Source organism: Littorina saxatilis, linkage group LG8 (assembly GCF_037325665.1).
Source record: "Littorina saxatilis isolate snail1 linkage group LG8, US_GU_Lsax_2.0, whole genome shotgun sequence".
Taxonomy (NCBI): Eukaryota; Metazoa; Mollusca; class Gastropoda; order Littorinimorpha; family Littorinidae; genus Littorina; species Littorina saxatilis.
Genome location: NC_090252.1, coordinates 40,088,552 through 40,107,777, shown reverse-complemented (window position 1 = coordinate 40,107,777; position 19,226 = coordinate 40,088,552). Strand labels below are relative to the sequence as shown.

Sequence of the window (19,226 nt, the reverse complement as noted above, 5' to 3'; positions counted from 1 at the left end):
ACAGTGGGGGCTGGCTAAGAAAGAAAGGGAGACACAGAGACAGACAGACAATGGGGGCTGGCTAAGAAAGAAAGGGAGACACAGAGACAGACAGACAGTGGGGGCTGGCTAAGACAGAAAGGGAGACACAGAGACAGACCGACAGTGGGGGCTGGCTAGAACAGAAAGGGAGACACAGAGACAGACCGACAGTGGGGGCTGGCTAAGAAAGAAAGGGAGACACAGAGACAGACCGACAGTGGGGGCTGGCTAAGAAAGAAAGGGAGACACAGAGACAGACAGACAGTGGGGGCTGGCTAAGAAAGAAAGGGAGACACAGAGACAGACCGATAGTGGGGGCTGGCTAGAACAGAAAGGGAGACACAGAGACAGACAGACACAGAGACAGACAGACACAGCCAAACGGAGAGACAGACAGAGGGCAAGAAAGAAATGAAGAAGAAAGAGTGAGTAGAAAGAAGAAAGACAAAATAAACAGATAGACAGACAGCGATTTTAAGTAGGTGAGAATGGGTGAGACGCAAAGATATTTTGTTTTTTGTTTATTTGTTTGCTTAACGCCCAGCCGACCACGAAGAGCCATATCAGGGCGGTGCTGCTTTGACATATAACGTGCGCCACACACAAGACAGAAGTCGCAGCACAGGCTTCATGTCTCACCCAGTCACATTATTCTGACACCGGACCAACCAGTCCTAGCACTAACCCCATAATGCCAGACGCCAGGCGGAGCAGCCACTAGATTGCCAATTTTAAAGTCTTGGGTATGACCCGGCCGGGGTTTGAACCCACGACCTCCCGATCACGGGGCGGACGCCTTACCACTAGGCCAACCGTGCCGGTACGCAAAGAAAGAGAGAGAGGGAGGGCACAGGAGGGAAGAGAAAGGGAGAGTATGTCTATGTGTGTGCTTGTGTATGTATGTGTTCGCGGAATCTATGCCTCATGATTCTCTGCTTCCCGTATACAGCGGAGGTGTAGCCTACGCCAACGCTTACTTCGGTGCTGGGTCGGGTGCCATTTTGCTGGACGTAGTGGGGTGCAGTGGAGATGAGGGTAACCTCAACATGTGTACCCTGGCGCTCAATGACCTCGCCTTTTCCTCCTGTGGTCACTACGAGGACGCTGGGGTGCGGTGCGGGATGGATCCACCCAATCATGCCGCCTCCTTTTTACAGGCCACTGATACCTCGCCTCTGCGCTCCAACTGTCCAAACGGTGTGTGTGTGTGTGTGTTCCTGTGAGAGTGCGTGCGTGCATACGTGTGAGTGTGTGTGTGTGTGTGTGCGTGTATGTGTGTGTGTGTGTGTGTGAGAGTTCCTGTGAGAGTGCGTGCGTGCATACGTGTGTGTGTATGTATGTGTGTGAGTGTGTGTGTGTGTGTGTGTGTGTGTGTGTGTGTGTGTGTGTGTGTGTGTGTGTGCGTGTATGTGTGTGTGTGTGTGTGTGAGAGTTCCTGTGAGAGAGCGTGCGTGCATACATGCGCGTGTGTGTGCATTTTAGCCATTTACGGTCTGAAGCTCCTTTTTACCCTTGTCGACTTTTCCGATGGTTCGCTTTTGCTTCCGGGGTTCGATGCCCCCGAGACTTGATCAACGTATGGTTGTTTCTTGTTCTAATTCTAAGGTCACACCAGGGTTTACGAGTAAGGACAAATAACGTAGGCTTAGACATTTAAAAGGGATATTTTGCTTTTGCCCTGAAACTCGTGGCTTAATTTGACTCGTATCTATAGTCTGCTTTTGCTATCAAAGATGTGACTTTATACTTCTTCTTTCTTCGTTTGAGTTAATACACCATACGCCGATTCTGGGGGATGCATGCTTGGTGTTTTCGTGTTTCTATATCACACCGAGCTCTGACATGGATTACAGGATCTTTTCCGAGAACACTTGGTCTTGTGCTTGCGCTGCATGTACACTCGAAGGCACATAACGCACTAGCAAGTCTGCATACAAGTTGACCTTGGAGATCGGAGAAAATCTCCACCCTTAACCCACCAGGTGCGGCCGGGATTCGAACACTCAACCTATCGAATGGGGGTATTATCCACGAGACCATTGCGCCCGTCATACTTTAAATTTTTATTTTTTTTAACATGGTTTTATTTCTTTTTGGTACATCTAATCGACTTAATCTTACCCACCCTTTACCATCTACTCCCAGGCACTGGACGCAGCCCCAACGTCCGCCTGGTAGGGAGCGGCCAGACAACATCATCGGGGCTGGTACAGGTACGGAACCCACAGCAGGGCGTAAACCAGTTCGGCTATGTCTGTGATGACAACTGGAACATCAACAATGCCAAGGTCGTCTGCAGGGAGCTCTGCTATGAGTGAGTTTCACAAGTGTTAGTATCACTATCAGGAATTGACGGGGTATAAATGTGCGCTTGTGACGAGAGATTCGGGATGCACGTGAATTAGTTTATACATGTACATGTAGTAGTGATTGAAATGGTTTTCGAATGATGTGCATGTGAGCTCTGTGTGAATCAGTGCAGGCTAGGCCAGCGTACGGTGTGGATGTGCGATAAGGGTATGTGATGGAATACGTCAGTTAGATTCACATTCCTTTTTGTTTGTCTTCTTTGCTCAATTCTTTCAGTAGGCTTTTCTCTCTAATGTTTTAGACAGGCTTGTTTTCTATTTGTAATTGTAAATATATACAGTTTAGGCAGGCTTGTTTTCTATTTGTAATCCATATCTATATACGGCTTGTGTGTGTCTGTCTGTCTGTCTGTGTGTTCACGATTCACGGCCAAAGTTCTCGATGGATCTGCTTCAAATTTGGTGGGCATATTCAGGTAGACCCCGGACACAATCGTGGAAAATTTTGAACACGTGCGTGCTCTCAGCGCGCAGCGCTGAACCGATTTTGGTTTGTCTGTACATCCATTCCCAGTAACTCTTCCTTATCTTCTCCAGTGTTTTGCGCGTTTATCTCCCTTCCTTCGTACGGTGCAAAGCCGGGTCCCCGGCTCTACTTCTTCCCGGCGAAGCCGTACCCGGCGAAGCCGTACCCGGCGAAGCGGGTATTCATCTAGTTGTAAATATATACAGTCTGGTTAAGTGTATTCTGTCTCGTTTGTGTTTTTAGCCCAAAAGAAGCTTACTTTCAACATCTTTGCTCTCTGATAAAGCCCGAAAGAAGCCCAGCCCGGGTGGCACAAACCAGCGGGCACCCATATGCCCAGCAGCCCTCAGATCGTGCTGGACATGGTGCAGTGTGAGGGCACGGAGCGTGCCCTGGCCGACTGTCTGCACCAGCCGTGGTACGTGCACGACTGCTCGCCTTCCGAGCTGGCGGCCGTCACGTGCGGTATCACACCATCTCAGGGTAATGTAGGTGAGTGTGTGAGACAAGGACAAAGACACAAACATATACGAGCGAATGCACCCACACAGAAACGCACACATATAAATGTATACACTAACGCACACGCGAACACACATACAGTAAACGCAGTCACGCGCCCCCCCCCTCCACCCCCCCCCCCCCCCACGCACACAGATATATATACACACACACCCGGCCACACGCACAAACACACACGCCCACACACACACACACACGCCCACACACGCACACACACCGCGATGCCATCTTTAGCAGCAGCAACAACACCACGACTATAATGAACAGCATCAACAAGAAAATCAGCCTCATTATCACCACAACTACCTGAAGCCTCAGATCTAAACATTTATCTCTCCCCGAGTACCCAAGGCCTAAGTGGATTGCCAGGCCGACCAGATGGTGGTACACACAAACAGACACACACAGACACGCACAGACACAGACACAGACATGCACCGCAAAGCCTCAGGTCTATACATGTATGTGTCCCCAGTGCCCCAGGCAGAGGTAGACTGCCAGGCCGACCAGATGGTGGTCACCTTCAACAAGGCAGACAACCCCAGCCTGAAGACAGCCTTCATCGTGACAGTGCCGCCCACCCCTAGCACGTGCATACTAGACAAGACAGAAGACACGCTGCAGATCCAGGTCACACTGACCTACTATGACTGTGCTCTACTCTCTGTGAGTGGCATGTTTGTTGTTGTTTTTGTTGTTGTTGTTGTTGTACTAGCACTTGCATCCTTCGGAAGACGGAGAACACGCTGCAGATACAGATCAAGTTGCTCTCTGTGAGTGTCATGTCCGCCTATGATATCCCAACAATGTTGAGCCACTGCATGCAAAAATAATAATTGTGTCTTTACTCTTCTCATTTGTTTATTTCTTTGGATGTCGTGAAAAGTTGACTTTTACCCAGTTAAAGCATCGAGCTGACTGTGAAGGCTTCAAAAGGACTTTGAGCAGGCAGGGGAAAATGTGTTGCGACAACATTTTGAATAAAATTCCTCCACAAATGCTGTTGCATAAATAGTGCTAACAACAGAAGTTCAAATGTAAAACGGGCGATATGTGAAGAAAGAAACAAGATGATGATGATGATTATGATGATGATGGTGATGATGATGGTGATGCTGCTGCTGCTGCTGATGATGATGGTGATGATGATGATGGTGATGATGATGGTGATGGTGATGATGCTGATGCTGATGATGCTGATGCTGATGATGGTGATGGTGATGATATAAGAGGAAGAAGATAAGGCCAAGACAATTTTGATGTTTGTTCATTGTTTATTTATTTATCAATTTAGTTGATTGATTTATTAAAAAAAAAATCACATTTTTACTGGTTTTAAGGTGTACACTCTTGTTTTCTTGCCTGTGGTTTCAGCAAAGCCAGCAGGGTTTTAAACTAAACCTGACCTTCGTGTCAGCACTGCTCATCCCGCTGGTCCGTAGCTCCTCGCCCACCAACGGCATGTCGCGCATTATTGAGTACAGGGTGGGTGTTGCTATATCTCCTTTTCAACTAAAGCACACGCAAAAAACACACATGCAATTGCTGGTGTCCATACACACACTGACAAGGGTTCGTTCTGCAGAAACGCTGACATCTCAAAGTTCGTAATGGCCGCGTAGCAAATATTAATCCTAAACCCTTCGCAGACTTGGGAACCCATACGATTTTGCCGTATTGTGTACGCATGTTTGTCTAGAATACGATAAGTACGGTACCAGTGGAAACAAAAATACGACGAGAAAAATTCCAAGTGCAACACAGGGGTTCCAAGGTCTGCCTTCAGAGGTAAATGACACAATGATATAGCTCCGAGACGATATGCAGCTTCTTAACTTACAGTTGTTGAGCAGTGTCTCTGTTGATTGCAAAAAAAAACAAAAAAAAACCACACATCGGAAGAGGTTCAATCAGAATCACACCGCATTTACACGGCTTTGAAAAACTTGCCCCTGGACTGTAACTACATATCAACAGAGTTGTTACAATACTTGATAAGTCGAGAATGTTGCAGAGTCACCAGATAACTCTTTGTTATGAAACAGCTATGGGGACGTTCGTTTTAATTTATGCATCACCGGTATTTGCCTAACCCAATACTATGTCCCGGGGGCCGGGTAGCTCAGTTGGTAGAGCACTGGATTTGTGATACCAAGGTCAGACTCAGAGGTTCGTATCCCGGCAGGGACGGACACGGGCCAAGGTTATGTGCAGACTCAGAAATGGTATCCATGTCCCACCCCCGTGTCTTTTCACCTATACACGCACACACCTGGGTAGCGCGTCTCTTGTTGCTGCGAGTTTTCCACTGGGAGGAAACCACCCACATTTCCTAGCCTTGCGATAATAGAGTAATACAAACATAAAATGAAATGTCTGTGTTAGGTGGACGTGAAGTGCAACATGCCGGGAGAATACAGCGCCTCCAGACGTCTGCCCAACGTGGACCAACCCACCCTGCCCGCCTCTGGGGACATGTCTCTGCAGATAGAGATGATGATGTACCTGGATGACACCTTTAGCACACCTGCTATTGGACAGGTAAGTCACGAGGAATGTTTTTGCCAGAAACAATATAATGATGAAAATGATGGACCAGCCTATTATAATATAGATGATGTACCTGGATGACACCTTTACCACACCTGTCCAGGGCCAGGTGAGTCATGTGACATGTCTCAACAGATAGAGATGATGTACCTGGATGACATCTTTACCACACCTGTCCAGGGCCAGGTGAGTCATGTGACATGTCTCAACAGATAGAGATGATGTACCTGGATGACATCTTTACCACACCTGTCCAGGGCCAGGTCAGTCACGTGACATGTCTCAACAGATAGAGATGATGATGTACCTGGATGACACCTTTACCACACCTGTCCAGGGCCAGGTGAGTCACGTGACATGTCTCAACAGATAGAGATGATGTACCTGGATGACACCTTTACCACACCTGTCCAGGGCCAGGTGAGTCACGTGACATGTCTCAACAGATAGAGATGATGATGTACCTGGATGACGCCTTTAGCACACCTGTCCAGGGCCAGGTGAGTCGTGTGACATGTCTCAACAGATAGAGATGATGATGTACCTGGATGACATCTTTATATACCACACCTGTCCAAGGCCAGGTGAGTCATGTGACATGTCTCAACAGATAGAGATGATGATGTACCTGGATGACGCCTTTACCACACCTGTCCAGGGCCAGGTGAGTCATGTGACATGTCTCAACAGATAGAGATGATGATGTACCTGGATGACGCCTTTACCACACCTGTCCAGGGCCAGGTGAGTCATGTGACATGTCTCAACAGATAGATATGATGATGTACCTGGATGACGCTTTACATCTATCCATGGACAGGTAAGTAATGTGAGATAATGGTAAAAACGAATGACAACATCACCACACCTACAAGAGTGAGGTAAGTCAAGAGATACAGATGATGAGGGCCAGGTAAGGCATGTGACGTGTCCCTCCATGCAGATAGAGATGATGATCAACAAGGATATAACCCCATGATTAGGAAGAGTTTGTGTTCAAGTAAATTTCGTACAAAGATGAGTTTCAAATTATTCACCAACACTGCTATATATAGTTATCAAGCTTTGGTGCTGATCGTTCGGTATTTTTCATTTTCATTACTTTATACATGTATATGACTTTGTATGAATAACGGTGTCTACGCATCTATGATCTGCAGAAATTGGTGCTGACGCAAGGCGGGTGGGTCAACCTGGGCGTGAGACTGAACACGCTTGACCAGAGGGTGAAGCTGGTGGTCACCTCGTGTTACGCTGGACCTGACCTTTCTGACCCCACCAAGCCCAGGCAGGCTCTGCTTCTAAACAAGTGAGTCGTGTTTGTCTGTCCCTGTAGATTTAAGAAACAACACGATTCTAAGCACTGTAAATATAGTAATAGATTAGACGATGTTCAGAAATAACTGTCGAGTTGCTTTCCTTGTTTTCAGAGAGAGAGAGAGAGAGAGAGAAAGAAAGAGAGAGAGTGGGAGAGAGTGAGAGAGAGAGAGACAGAGACAGAGAGAGACAGAGAGAGAGAGAGAGAGAGAGAGAGAGAGAGAGCGTTGTGTCGTTATTTCTCATCGTCCATCCTTCACCAAACTCTCATCCCATATCCTCCCAAAGACTCAGACCCACCGCAGCAACAACAACAACAACAACACACACACATCGAGCAGCCAACACAAACAGGGTATTCTAGCAAAGACAATGATTTGCACAAATTATTTTATTTTTCCCAGATACATGTTGCAACATATCCAGACCAATGTCACGAACATGTCAATAGATGAATTTCTCCTAAGATATTAAAAAAATAACACGTTAATATTATTTTCCAGGTGTATTCAGGAGGATTCTGTGTCCATCTACCCAATAAATAACAAATTCTGGGGTCTGCGATTCCAGCCGTTTTCTTTTGACAACTTCACTGACGTCACAATCGAGTGCGATGCTTACGCCTGCAAGACTGGCCAGGTAACAATTGTGTTATGATAATATATTATAATAATAACATAACATAATAACAATACATTATTGTCCATACCAGAGATCCTATCGTTCCAAGGCTTCCGCGCATAGCCCTTGCCGTACACATACTTCTGGTAACGCTCTAAGATCTTGTCTGGATTTTACATGGGTAAGACCACACCTCCACTTGATCACAAATGTGACCCTCCACCACGGAATGAGTCGCATATCACCATTGCATGATTTTCATATTTGTACATTTTCCTAAAGAGTTTTTTATGCTCTATCCAGTGGTAAAAAACGTTTTAGAAAAGAGCGAAAACTGTTCGAGTTATAAGCCTGTGACTAAGGTGACCCTCACACTGTTACCAGACACTCCCCGGACTTATACTAACCCTAGCGCAGAGCCGAGCGAGGTGGCATGCGACTCATTTCGTGGTGGAGGGTCACATATCACAAATCAACTGCTTTGCTGCTTCCAGCTAAAGGGAATTTTTTTTAATATATCAACTTTGTTGATCAACAATAGTGTCAGTTAAGACATTAATTCATGAAAGAATCCCGAGTCTGTCACGAAAGCAATGAGGTGGTCGACATTCGGTATCTGATCAAGTGGTGAGATGTCCTTATCCCATGCACAATTCACAACAGATCTTAGATGGCGACCCCAATCGTTTTCAAACTATATCTGTTCTTTTGTTAGTTTCTTTTTCCCCAAAAAATTGGTTCATGGTTGCCTAAATGGCTTTGTCAAATCGGCCATACTCATTAAAAGCCACGCATGAAAAACACACACGAGTCTTCTTCTTCTTCTTCTTCTCGTTCGCTCGTTCTAGACGTCCACTCCTGTGGCATGCACGAACGTCGCCGTCTTCTTAAGGGCCATCATGTCGCTAAACAGCTTCTCCTGCTGGGGGGGGGGGGGGGGGGGGGGGGGGGGGAAGGGGTCTCATCCGGCCACCATCGTACGTGGGAGTCTCATCCACGAACGAAAAAGACATTATTTGTTTGCTTGTACAGATGCATTCGATGTGTTTACTGCATGGAGGCAATGTTGGTCATTTTTTCTCACTATGATATTATTTCTCTTTAACAGGCCACTGGGTCGTGTGACCGGAGCTGTAACCCTTCAATCAACAAAGACAAGAATTTGCCAGTAAAACGACGACGACGACGAGGACGAGGAATAAGGAATCTACAAGATAAGATCACCCGTTCATCACAAGGTACTCTTTCTCCACATTCTGATCAGTCAGCAAAAAGCTCACACGGCAAAACTCCCGAAACAACCACGGACGCCACAACGAAGCCTAGTTTCAGCGATGGTCGGAAGTTATCCTTCTCTGAAATCAGCGTCACTAAGGTTGAAGAGAGGATCGTGAAACACGGTACACGTGGTAACTTCCGCCAATCAGGAGCCTCGACACAACGTAAGACTGAACTTGACCAACCAAAAGATGAGAACCAAAATGAGCAAGGAGGTATACAGTTGAAGTTCGTCGCTTCCGGCAGCGACAACATTGGACCCCAACCGCTTCGAGAAGCAGCGAGCGAAGCCAAACAGAAATGGAAGAAAGGATTTCTTTTCGCCAGGCTCACTGTAGCCGTTTCAAAGCGGAAAAACAAAACGAGAATATAAACGAGAACCGTGCTTAAAAATGTTAAAACATGTTTAATTTTCACCAGTTTGCTTTTCGGTTTTTCAGATATAATCAAATATGAACCTGGTATCCCAACAGTGGTAATGTATAGATCAAACATCGCAGGTGGATTGTAGCGAGTTACCTTTTAACTTTCTTTAACTTTATTTGGTGTTTAACGTCGTTCAAGGTTATTTCGCGACGGGGAAAGGGGGGGGGGGGGGATGGGATAGAGCCACTTGTTAATTGTTAATTGCATTCTCCCAGTAAGGTAATATATTGTACTACGTTGCAAGCCCCTGGAGCAAATTTTTGATTAGTGCTTTTGTGAACAAGAAACAATTGACAAATGGCTCTATCCCATCTCCCCCCTTCCCCCGTCGCGATATAACCTTCGTGGTTGAAAACGACGTAAAACACCAAATAAAGAAAGAAAGACAAAATATGTTTTACATGGCATATGTTACAGATAATAGCATCAACCATTTTTGACTCACATGCGAAGCAAAAGTGAGTCTATGTACTCACCCGAGTCGTCCGTCCGTCCGTCCCCCCCGTCCGTCCGGACGTCCGTCCGTCCGGAAAACTTTAACGTTGGATATTTCTTGGACACTATTCAGTCTATCAGTACCAAATTTGGCAAGATGGTGTATGATGACAAGGCCCCAAAATACATACATAGCATCTTGACCTTGCTTCAAGGTCAAGGTCTCAGGGGCCATAAATGTTGTCTAAAAAAACAGCTATTTTTCACATTTTTCCCATTTTCTCTGAAGTTTTTCAGATTCAATACCTCACCTATATATGATATATAGGGCAAAGCAAGCCCCATCTTTTGATACCAGTTTGGTTTACCTTGCTTCAAGGTCAAGGTCACAGGAGCTCTTCAAAGTTGGATTGTATACATATTTTGAAGTGACCTTGACCCTGAACTATGGAAGATAACTGTTTCAAACTTAAAAATTATGTGGGGCACATGTTATGCTTTCATCATGAGACACATTTGGTCACATATGATCAAGGTCAAGGTCACTTTGACCCTTATGAAATGTGACCAAAATAAGGTAGTGAACCACTAAAAGTGACCATATTCTCATGGTAGAAAGAGCCAATAAGCACCATTGTACTTCCTATGTCTTGAATTAACAGCTTTGTGTTGCATGACCTTGGATGACCTTGATCTTGGGTATTTTGTATTTTGTATTTTGGTAGGAAAAATGTGTAAAGCAGTTCTTAGTGTATGATGTCATTGCTAGGTTTAGTTATTTGACCTTGACCCTGAAGGTCAAGGTCATGTCAAGCTCAAGCATGTGAGTCGTATGGGCTTTGCCCTTCTTGTTATATACACTGATTTCATGAGCAACAAATCACGAACAAATTAAGCTACTACTACCAGGGCTCCCCTCGGACACCCCTCCAAGAGGGTCCCGGGACCACCACTTTCATTTTTTAGAGGGTCCATGGACCCCCACTGCAGAATTTTAGAGGGTTCCAAGGGTCCAAAAGCCGAAAAATCCCGGTGTACTTATAAAACACTGTGGTCACGCATAGTGTGCTATGTGCAACAGCGATTGCAGTCTGAAAAAGTATCTTGGTACGCACGATAAAGGAAATTTAGTGCGTCCCATGACCCGCTCTTTGAAAGTTTAGTGCGTCCCATGACCCGCTCTTTGAAAGTTTAGTGCGTCCCATGACCCGCTCTTTGAAAGTTTAGTGCGTCCCATGACCCGCTCTTTGAAAGTTTAGTGCGTCCCATGACCCGCTCTTTGAAAGTTTAGTGCGTCCCATGACCCGCTCTTTAAAAGTTTAGTGCGTCCCGGGACCCCCTCCATACATATCTAGTACGTGTTTTCGACTTCTGGTGCGTATAGGACGCAGGGACGCGCACTTTTGGGAGCCCTGCTACTACAGGAAAAACAACATCCACAGGAGCGTGCGAAGTTTTATAGCTGCCTTCTTGCTCTTATCCATTATGGGAAAGTATTGTAAAATAAACACTGAACGTTTTCGAGCTACATGTTAACTGTGCGACAATTTGTTTTCTTCCAAATGAGAAAGTTTAAATAAAATGTGATTGCAAAATGAACACACATATAGTTGCACCAGAAGCACAGTGAAATTGCATTTCATAATTTGCACGATATGCATAATGCCTTTCATTTTTCCATTTTGTTAAGTGTACTATACTCTGTACCGTACAATAGATTAAAATACAATTGAACACAAAACCATACAACCACGTTACTACAATTGAAAAAAATCACAGTATGCCTGTACAGTAAAACCTGCATCTAGCGGACCCCTATTTCGGCGGACACCTTAGCATAACGGACAATTCAAGTGAGTACGGATGTATTTTACACTCAAAAACACCCGAAAAGAGCGAACACCTAGGCGCGGACACCCTTTTTTTGGTCCCGAATGGGTTCGTTATTTGTCAACAACGAACAAACCCTTGAAGCAGACAGCTTTTAGCAGACGCTGGTCCGCCATCTTGGTTCTGCAAATACAATCTCGCTGGCGATGTGAACGCGCGAGAAGCTTATTTTGTAAGCAAATGACAGCACTTGAAAGTTGATTTTTGTATGGTGCACGCTCATTGGTCGATGCCGTGAACTCACAAACAAAAACAATTTGCTTTGTGCATTTCGGGTTTCTACTTTCTGTACTGTGATGCATCTTTGTCTCATCCTTTGTCTTCGTCTCATCACATTTTTGACTTTAGAAGAGAGAGTCGATGTCATAAAGAAATTGGACAAGGGGCTGTCCGTTTGAAAAGTTTCTGATGAGCTGAATTGCGGAAAAAAAAGCTGATCGAACACAAATTCTGTCAGTGGGAATCCGGTGCCAGATCGACGGCAAAAATTTTGCGACGATGACGAACGACGTCGAACTGAAAACCAGCTGCCTGACAACTTTTTTCTGGCCGAATCGGAATTTGACGATGTCGGAGACGAAATCGAGGAACCCATTGTTCGCATCAGTGGACCAGGCGACGAGCAAATGGACGACTGTAATGGTGTACCGCCACCAGAGTTGCTACAAATGCTGAGGCAGTTTTCATGTAACTGTAAACAGATCAAGGTAAGCTCTTACTCCTTACCCCTTTTCTATCATTTCTTCAGGTGTTGTTTTCCTCCATGTTTTGAATGACTGCACATGATTGTATGCCGGATGTGCTTCTCATTTTCAAAGAATGTGTGTGTGTGTGTGTGTGTGTGTGTGTGTGTGTGTGTGGGCTACCAGTAAGTTCGTCACACGGTAGATTCGTCACCGGTCCCGGTAACTTCGCCACAGTAACTTCGCCACAGTAGTCCGAGTTTCTCTGCCTCCTTGACAGTGAGGTTGAAGTCGTGTGTGTGTTAGTGAGTGTGTGAGTGTTTATGCGTGTGTACGTGCGTGTGTGTGTGTGTGTCATGTCAGTGTGTTTTAGTGTGTGTGTGTATGTGCGATGGTCAGTGTGTGAGTGTTTGTCAGTGCGTGTGTACGTGCGTGTGTGTGTCGTGTGTGTGCGTGCGTGTCATGGATGTGGGTGTATGTACGTCCGTCTCTCTCTCTCTCTCTCTCTCTCTCTCTCTCTCTCTCTCTCTCTCTCTCTCTCTCACACACACACACACACACACTCTCTCTCTCCCTCTCTCTCTCTGTCTCTCTCTCTCTCACACACACACACACTCTCTCTCTCCCTCTCTCTCTCAGTCTCTCTCTCTCTCTCTCACACACACACACACACACACACACACTCTCTCTCTCTCCCTTTCTCTCTCTCTCTCAGTCTCTCTCACACACATATACACACTCTCTCTCTCTCTCTCTCTCCCTCTCTCTCTCTCTCTCTCTCTCTCTCTAAAAAATGTGAATCTTGAATCTCTCCCACAAATCAAACATCTGAAAGCATAAGCTCTTTAGCATAAATACCCGCCCACCCCTGCCGGTAACTTCGTCATAGGTGACGAATCTACCGTGTGACGAACTTACTGGTAGCCTGTGTGTGTGTGTGTGCTGAAGGCAGCGTGTGTTTTCCCGTGTGTGTGCCTGTGCATGTGTGTGAATGTTTGGCCATGTGTATAATTATGTGTGTGTGTGTGTGTGTGTGTGTGTGTGTGTGTGTGTGTGCATGTGGTGTGTGGTGCATGTGACTATACATGGGACGGGGTGAACCAATATTTTGTGTATGTATGTCATGATTGGTCTTTACAGCGTTGCTATTTTGTTCTTGTTTGCTGATTCTGTGTTTACCTTAGACCAACAACAAAAATAGTCTGTTAACGGTAACCCGACCGACCCTATTTTTTTCGCGCAACCCTAGACTTTTTTTGGCATTTGGAAAAAAAATAAAAATAAATAAATCTTTTCTTTTTTTTTTTCAAAATAACGTAAAAATATGGTTTTTTGGAAGAAAAAAAAATAATAATCCCGACCTACCGACCCTATTTTTTTGGCCTATGTTACCGTAAACAGACCTTTTTTTTTTTGGCCTTAACATAATGTAAGTTGTGTATTATGTATCACTAATTTTAGTACTGATTGGGCGTCTGCTGGCTATGTATGCTTGTGTTCAAAAATAAATAATAATTACAGATTTATTTGTAATGACACTGCAGGGCACTGTGCATTCAATGTGTACGTGTGTTATTCGTTTTTTTTCTACATTTTTTGTATTTCTTCAAAACTAGATTCAATTAATTTTAGTCATAACATATCAAAGATAGAATTATTACAAGTCACACCTATTATTGACCAACTATTAGCAAAGGAAAGTGAGTGATCGTGTTATGTGATGATTGATATTAATTTGTTCCAGGACACCCTCAAGTTATGCAGACCAATGACGGATTTGTGTTGGAGGTGCCAAAGCAACAACACCAAGATATTTCGCGGTGCAAACCTGACCGACGAAGAGAAGGGTGAACTTATGCTGTAGCAACAGCGACACTTGAGTATAGTGGTTGCAGAGCGTCAATTCTACAAGGATGAAATAGCCCAGTGCAAGACGGCTGTCCAGGGGATTGGATTGACCGCTCTCACGGAGACTGCCCCAAACTCACGCCCCATTGCTGTTCATTATAGCTTTGATTTTGCGCAGCAGGTGCATCTTCCAAGTAACGCTGCACAACCGGGCCCAATGTATTTCCTGGTGCCGAGGAAATGTGCCATCTTCTGTGTCAACTGTGAGGCCATCCCTCAACAAGTCAACTTTCTTGTCGACAAAAGCGTCAACTGCAGTAAAGGGTCCACTGCTGTAATCAGCTACTTCCACTTCTTCTTCGAGAAATACGGACTAGGAGAGCAAGTGCTCAGTCTGCATTGTGACAACTGTTCAGGGCAGAACAAACATAACTTTGTAATGTGGTACCTGATCTGGCGCGTCATGAAAGGCCTTCACACAGAGATCAATGTACACTTCATGCCAGCCGGGCATACAAAGTTTGCCCCCGACTGGGCCTTTGGCCTGCTAAAGAAGTTTCCGGCGATCCGAGGTGTCCTGCCGACAGCCTCGATGATTTGTGCGAGGTCGTGCGAGAGAGCACAGCAGTGAGCCACGTTAACATTCCACAGCTAGTCGGCAGGGAGGATGGCTCTACTCTTGTCAACACGTACGACTGGCAGACCTTCCTCAAGCCAGCGTTCAAGCGCCTGCCTGGCATGCTGAAGTTTGCCCACTTCAGAATGTCACACCAGCACCCTGACTGTGTCTTTGTGAAGATGTCTCTGGCTGACGTTGAGGAGCAGCGGAACCTGCTGGTCAGCCGGGAAGCTTTCTGAGCCTTGGCAGACATGCCACTGATTCTGCCCACCCCCGGACTCTCGCGTGAGCGACAAACATACCTGTTCCCCCAGATTCGTGAGTTTGTGCGCGAGGACAAGAGGGATGTGATGTGTCCACCCCCCCCCCCCCCCCCCCCAACTAACCTGCTTTCTATAGATCTACTCATAGTATATGGTTTATATTGTAGTACATTTTTGTGTACACTACATTGGCTACACACTGTGATGCTACCGGGACTTTGTGGCAGTAAATGTTTTCAAGTTTAAGGATCACTGGAGTGACATTTTAAATAATGGAACTGGCTTGACTTCAGATCTGTGCAATCATGAAGTTCATTGTGTTTATTATTTGGATTGACTTGTGAATCAGGATTATTGAGACTCTTTGCTTTCAAACCTGTTGTGTGTAGTTGAAGGATAACGGTAAGGAATAGCAAAGCAAAATGCTGATACAAAAATTATTAGATTATAAACTTACCTCTGTTCAAAGTATTTGCCAGTACATTCGTCTGTTCGACCTGGTTCTCTGACAGTTACAGCTGTTGCCTTCTATACTCAAAGCTGCACCCCCCCCCCTCTCTCTCTCCCTCTCTCTCCCTCTCCCTCTCTCTCTCTCTCTCTCTCTCTTTTCTGTTTCGGTTTTCAGTGGGAAAATTTTGCTTGCACTACTTTTTCCTTAGTTTTATCTTCAATTAAATTGTATATTTATTGTATGGAGGACAATCGACTTCAACCATTCTGATTCGTTTGAAATATTCATGTTTTAATGAGATTGATGTATCGTTCATATTTAAGTTCACTCAAGTAACCACAAATAAAACCCAAGTCAGATCAGTACTCTGTGACTTATTGTTTCGGTTCGTAAAAATGAACTTTAATAATAGGGCCTAATACTTAAAATATCAAGCTTATGCTTTACAAACTAAGACAATGAATTATTTGAGAGAAGGTTTAAGTTGCACATGGCTTAAAAGCATTATGTATGTATAGGTTACAACACGAGTGGTTTTTTATATGGCTTGTATTTCAGTCAAGACCCAGCGGATGAATATCATCGGGAGACACGAGCCTTTGGCGAGTGGCTCTCGATTGATATTCCCGCTGGGTCTTGACTGAAATACAAGCCATATAAAAAACCACGAGTGTTGTAATCTGTATATCCCATTCTACCATCAAACACAAAGTGTAGACTACTAGCGGCACTTTTGCGATCTGTGGAGTGTGAAACAGTGTTTTCAGCGAGACATGGCCTTTTTGCAACCTTAAACTAAGTGACCGTCGCTGAAAAAATAAAACGAATGAGTGCATCTATAAGTACGCGGTAACACTACTTTCAGACCGTTTAAAAGCGTTAAGTAAAGGTTCATAAGTTGCAAGAAAGTAATGAAGTCGTATAGAAATCCATTTAGTTGAAGCGCACAATTCTTTTGCGTTTCAGGTCGGCGGAACGGGGAAACCGGTTTGGCCCCCATTTGGCTTACTCGACTCGATTCAGAATCGATTCCACGTTGTTTTTTTCGAACGCATTATTATACAATTAGTCTTATTGACAGAGAAGCAAATTTTAGGGAACACATATGTAGATTTAACCATTTGCTCCCTATTTGAAATGTATCTACATGATAAACTGTTTTGCGAGTGTGTTTGCATGAACCTAAACTGGTATTGATGCGATGAAAACAGGACCCAAGTCTGTCACCGCCGCTTGATTGCATTTTGAAAGAATATGACTGGATTACGGAAAAATACACACATGTTAAGTTCTTAGATACCTTCATCGCCAATGTGGACTTACTGCAGAGCCAGGCAAAAGAGTAGACTTGCTCGCAAAACACGTGAAACAGCTGATGATAGCGAAGCCCAACCGTGCCAGGTAAGGACGGTCTGACAGATTCTCAAAAGTCGTCTGCTAACGAAGCAAGGGGAGGGTACTCGTGTTTTTGTTTTGGTTCGCTAGCATCTGGTTATCTTGTAAGTTGAATGTTCGTTTTTTCCCACCTGCATTGCTTTCATAATGAAAGAAACGTTTGCTTATTGCATCTCATACATCAGATCAGTTCTGAGATTCATTTTTGCGTGCAACTGATATGGTTTTCTGAGCCGTGCAATACGATTTTGGAACTTCATACAAATGTGTCACATTGTTCGGCGCGAGGTCAAAGGTCGGGAGCAAAGTAGTTCTTCGCCCAAATCGGAATCTGCACTATCATATATTTTTTTGAGTCCATGATGTATTTATTGAGCTATAAAAATACAACATATATACCCATACTGAAGTAACAGAGACAAAGAAGGGAGGTCATGGGATATTTTATGGAAGAGCATGGATAATTTTGACTACTATTTTGGTGAGACCTAGTTTCTCGAATCACACTATCAACTGTACTTTAAAAATCTCACAAATCCTACAGTGATGCAAAATCACCATGGAAACAAGCATAACACTGTTGTTTAGTGTACTCTGTACACATTTTATTCCATTAGAACGAAATTTAAGCATGGTTGCTAGGGACTCTTCGCTGTTGAATGTGTCCAAACTTTAATCCAATTTCCTCAAAATGGCCGCCATTAATACCCGTATTTCAAACTGCTCCTGAGTCTTCATTTTTGGGAGTATCCTTTTCATTCAAACATCACATGAAAGCTTGTTTTCTAAGCTTTCAGATGATATGCATATCTAAAATTTTCCAAAAATCGGGTTATCTACCATTTTGTCAGATCCGGTCACAAATGTGTTAAGAGAAGAAAAACAACCTATGATGAGTTGAACGAAGAACTCTTCGAGTGGTTTTCAACAGCTCGATCAAAGAATCTTCCCGTGAATGGCCCATTGCTTCATGTCGTAACTCGCTCTCTCTCTCTCTCTGACTTTTTCCGCAAACCCCAGTGACAAACTTACTGATTGTGGTTTTGTACATACATGTTGCAGACTATCCTTGAACTTTTTCTCTTTGTCACTTTCTGTATGACTAATGCACAGTTTGGAATCTTTATTAACAATTGATTTTCTGAACATCAAGTTTTGGTTTTCATTTTTGACTCACATGCGAAGCAAAAGTGAGTCTATGTACTCACCCGAGTCGTCCGTCCGTCCGTCCGGAAAACTTTAACGTTGGATATTTCTTGGACACTATTCAGTCTATCAGTACCAAATTTGGCAAGATGGTGTATGATGACTAGGCCCCAAATAATATACATAGCATCTTGACCTTGCTTCAAGGTCAAGGTCGCAGGGGCCATAAATGTTGTCTAAAAACCAGCTATTTTTCACATTTTTCCCATTTTCTCTGAAGTTTTTGAGATTCAATACCTCACCTATATATGATATATAGGGCAAAGTAAGCCCCATCTTTTGATACCAGTTTGGTTTACCTTGCTTCAAGGTCAAGGTCACAGGAGCTCTTCAAAGTTGGATTGTATACATATTTTGAAGTGACCTTGACCCTGAACTATGGAAGATAACTGTTTCAAACTTAAAAATTAGGTGGGGCACATGTTATGCTTTCATCATGAAACACATTTGGTCACATATGATCAAGGTCAAGGTCACTTTGATCCTTATGAAATGTGACCAAAATAAGGTAGTGAACCACTAAAAGTGACCATATCTCATGGTAGAAAGAGCCAATAAGCACCATTGTACTTCCTATGTCTTGAATTAACAGCTTTGTGTTGCATGACCTTGGATGACCTTGACCTTGGGTCAAGGTCACATGTATTTTGGTAGGAAAAATGTGTAAAGCAGTTCTTAGTGTATGATGTCATTGCTAGGTTTAGTTATTTGACCTTGACCCTGAAGGTCAAGGTCATGTAAAGGTCAAGGTCAAGCATGTGAGTCGTATGGGCTTTGCCCTTCTTGTTATTACATGTAATGAAAGAAAATGAAAGAACTAAACATGCATTTATATATAAACATGCACACATACATACAATAAAACT

General features: G+C 44.3%; 1 protein-coding gene across 1 annotated transcript in view; it reads left to right on the top strand.

The window, feature by feature from the left end:
* Positions 1 to 9,623, top strand: part of LOC138974649 (uncharacterized) — a 10,008-nt gene extending 385 nt beyond the window's left edge. Inside the window, exons 2-14 of the mRNA XM_070347373.1 lie at positions 971 to 1,218; positions 2,167 to 2,335; positions 3,143 to 3,348; positions 3,854 to 4,044; positions 4,753 to 4,863; positions 5,764 to 5,919; positions 6,064 to 6,114; positions 6,298 to 6,348; positions 6,619 to 6,672; positions 7,089 to 7,237; positions 7,749 to 7,884; positions 8,975 to 9,034; positions 9,618 to 9,623. Of these exons, the coding sequence (XP_070203474.1) occupies positions 971 to 1,218; positions 2,167 to 2,335; positions 3,143 to 3,348; positions 3,854 to 4,044; positions 4,753 to 4,863; positions 5,764 to 5,919; positions 6,064 to 6,114; positions 6,298 to 6,348; positions 6,619 to 6,672; positions 7,089 to 7,237; positions 7,749 to 7,884; positions 8,975 to 9,034; positions 9,618 to 9,623 (1,588 nt within the window). The remainder of the gene's footprint in view (positions 1 to 970; positions 1,219 to 2,166; positions 2,336 to 3,142; positions 3,349 to 3,853; positions 4,045 to 4,752; positions 4,864 to 5,763; positions 5,920 to 6,063; positions 6,115 to 6,297; positions 6,349 to 6,618; positions 6,673 to 7,088; positions 7,238 to 7,748; positions 7,885 to 8,974; positions 9,035 to 9,617) is intronic.
* The last annotated feature ends 9,603 nt before the right edge of the window (positions 9,624 to 19,226 follow it).